Here is a 2626-nt window from a genome sequence, read left to right as displayed (position 1 = left end):
AATCCATGTTGACTTGTTCTAATCCGACCCAGCTCTTCCAAGAATTTAGAAACCTCTTCCTTAATGATGGATTCTAGAATTTTACCAATAACCGAGGTTAGGCTAATTGACCTATAATTTTCCATCTTTTGTCTTGATCCTTTCTTGAACAAGGGTGTTACAACAGCGATCTTCCAATCATCCAGAACTTTCCCTGACTCCAGTGACTTTTGAAAGATCTCAAGCAATACCTCTGCTATATCCTCAGGCACCTCCCTCAGAACTCTAGGATGTAGCCCACCAGGGCCAGGAGTTTTATCAATTTTAAGACCTTTTAGCTTTTCCAGCACTTTCTCTTTTGTAATGGCAACCATACTCAACTCAGCCCCCTGACTCCCTTTCATTGTTGCGATATTACTCATGTCTTCCACTGTGAAGATTGACGCAAAGTACTTATTAAGTTCTCCAGCTATTTCCTTATCTCCCATCACTAGCCTTCCAGCATCAGTTTGAAGTGGCTCAATTTCTACTTTTGCCTGTCGTTTGTTTCTTCTGCATTGCAAGAAACTTTTACTATCATTTCTAATATTACTGGCTAGCCTATCTTCATATTTGTTCCTCTCTTTCCTTATTTCTCTCTTTGTTATCCTGTTTTTGTAGCCTTTCCAATCTTCTGATTTCCCAGTGCTCTTAGCCACTTTATAGGATCTCTCTTTTTCTTTAATACATTTGTCAGCCATAACTATCTAATCCTTCCCTGGATAATCTCTTTTTTCTTTGGGATGAACCCCTGTACAGTGTCCTCAGTTATACCCACAAACTCCTGCCATTTTTGTCGACTGTCTTCCCTGCTAGGCTCTGCTTCCAGTCTATTTTCATCACTTCCTTTCTCATGTCCTCATAATTACCTTTATTTAACTGTAACACCATTACATCCGATTTTGCCTTCTCTCTTTCAAACTGCAGACTGAACTCTACCATATTATGATCGCTGCTTCCTAAGTGTTCCCTTACTTTAAGATTTTTTAAAAAGTCTGGTCCATTACTTAGCACTAGGTCCAGAATACCCTGCTCCCTTGTGGGCTCCATGACAATCTGTTCCAAAAAGCCATCCTGTAAGAATTCCATGAATTCCCTTTCTTTGGATCCACTGGCAACATTATTTACCCAGTCCACCTGCATATTGAAGTCTCCCATGATCACCGTGACCTTGCCTTTCTGACATGCCTTCTCTATTTCCCGGTACATGTTGCGCCCCTGGTCCTGACCACTGTTAGGAGGTCTGTCCATAACTCCCAGTATGGTTTTTTTGCATTTGTGGTCCCTCAATTCCACCCACACAGACTCCACATCATCTGACGCTACATCATTCAGTGCCTTAGATTTAATTAATTTTGTTCTTGACTAACAAGGCAGCCCCGCCCCCTCTGCCCACTTCCCTGTCTTTTCGATAAGTTGAAAATCCTTGGATGTTTAACTGCCAGTCCTGACCCCCCTGCAGCCACGTCTCTGTGATGCTACCACATCATAAATCATTCACGATGATCTGTGCCATTAGTTCATCTGCTTTGTTACGAATGCTATGAGCATTCAGGTAAAGTGCCTTAATGCTAACTTTCTTATCATTAGAGATATTGGAAGTCATAAGATGTCCTAAGTTATACTTCCTTCTTGCTGCATTCCCCGTCTGCCTCAAGTTTAAATCCACCTGCACACATGCTATCCTGCTGCTTCTCTTTCCATTTAACTCCATACTCACTGTCGCTTTCACTTTCCCGTCCTCCCAACTCTTGTCTGTCGTGATTGTCTGTCGTGATCGGGATTGTCATCGGGGCATTCTTCTGGATTGCCTTCACCTGCCTGGCCCGCAGGAAGCAGGCCAGCGCTTCCATCTCCCCATCCACCAGCCAGCGCAACCGATCCTCATCCCACAACGTCATGCTGACCAGGCCCGGCTTCTACCGCAGCAACAGCTACGCCAGGCACGGTGATAATAACCTAGCCTTAGCCAATACACTGGCCTTCCAACAGCAAGCCTCCCAAGACCAGGCTGACACCTACGGGAGGAAGTCCACTTTCCGAGTTTCCACCTTCCATCCTTTTGCTGAAATGCCCTTGGCAGACGGGCTGGACAGAATGCAGTCCTCCTCTGGCTTGCTTGGCACTGACACCTCATCCACACTCAACTGCAGCCTGGGCTACCAGGAGCAGCACTGGTCAGAGGCCCGACACTACGATTGTCACTCATCGCAGACCCCACCTCCTGCATATGACTTTGTGGTGGAACCCAGTAAAGAGTCTCTACCATGATGTTCCGGCCTCAACATTTGAGGCTCGATGGATTCTCAATGTTTGTAATTTAATTGGTTGGTTGGTGGCTTTACAAACTGTGCAAAAGCACACAATGCAACATTGAAATCCTCGAGGCAGGACATATAGAGAGAAACTGTTCCCACGACATGAAAGGTCAAGAATCAGAAGTGCACAGATGATTGGCAAAAGCAACATTGACAATACAAAGAAAGTTTTTCCGATGAAGTGATCAGGGATGCACAGTTTGAAAGGATGACTGAGGCTTTCAGAACCTAAACTTTCAAAAGAGGAGTTGGTCAAAGAGAAAATATTTACAGGGCTAGGGCAAAGGGCA

At 44.7% G+C, this 2626-nt stretch overlaps 1 protein-coding gene across 1 annotated transcript; it reads left to right on the top strand.

Annotated features, from left to right (window-relative positions):
* Nucleotides 1–1788: 1788 nt before the first annotated feature.
* Nucleotides 1789–2289, top strand: LOC140482577 (myc target protein 1 homolog; the record flags this gene model as incomplete). Its single annotated transcript, XM_072580106.1, has 1 exon — nt 1789–2289. A coding segment is annotated over one exon (501 nt), but the record flags the coding sequence as incomplete, so codon positions are not given.
* Between the last annotated feature and the right edge of the window lie 337 nt (nt 2290–2626).

The sequence above is a fragment of the Chiloscyllium punctatum genome, chromosome 11 (genome assembly GCF_047496795.1).
Source record: "Chiloscyllium punctatum isolate Juve2018m chromosome 11, sChiPun1.3, whole genome shotgun sequence".
NCBI classification, from domain to species: domain Eukaryota; kingdom Metazoa; phylum Chordata; class Chondrichthyes; order Orectolobiformes; family Hemiscylliidae; genus Chiloscyllium; species Chiloscyllium punctatum.
This window is presented reverse-complemented; position numbering and strand designations above follow the sequence as displayed.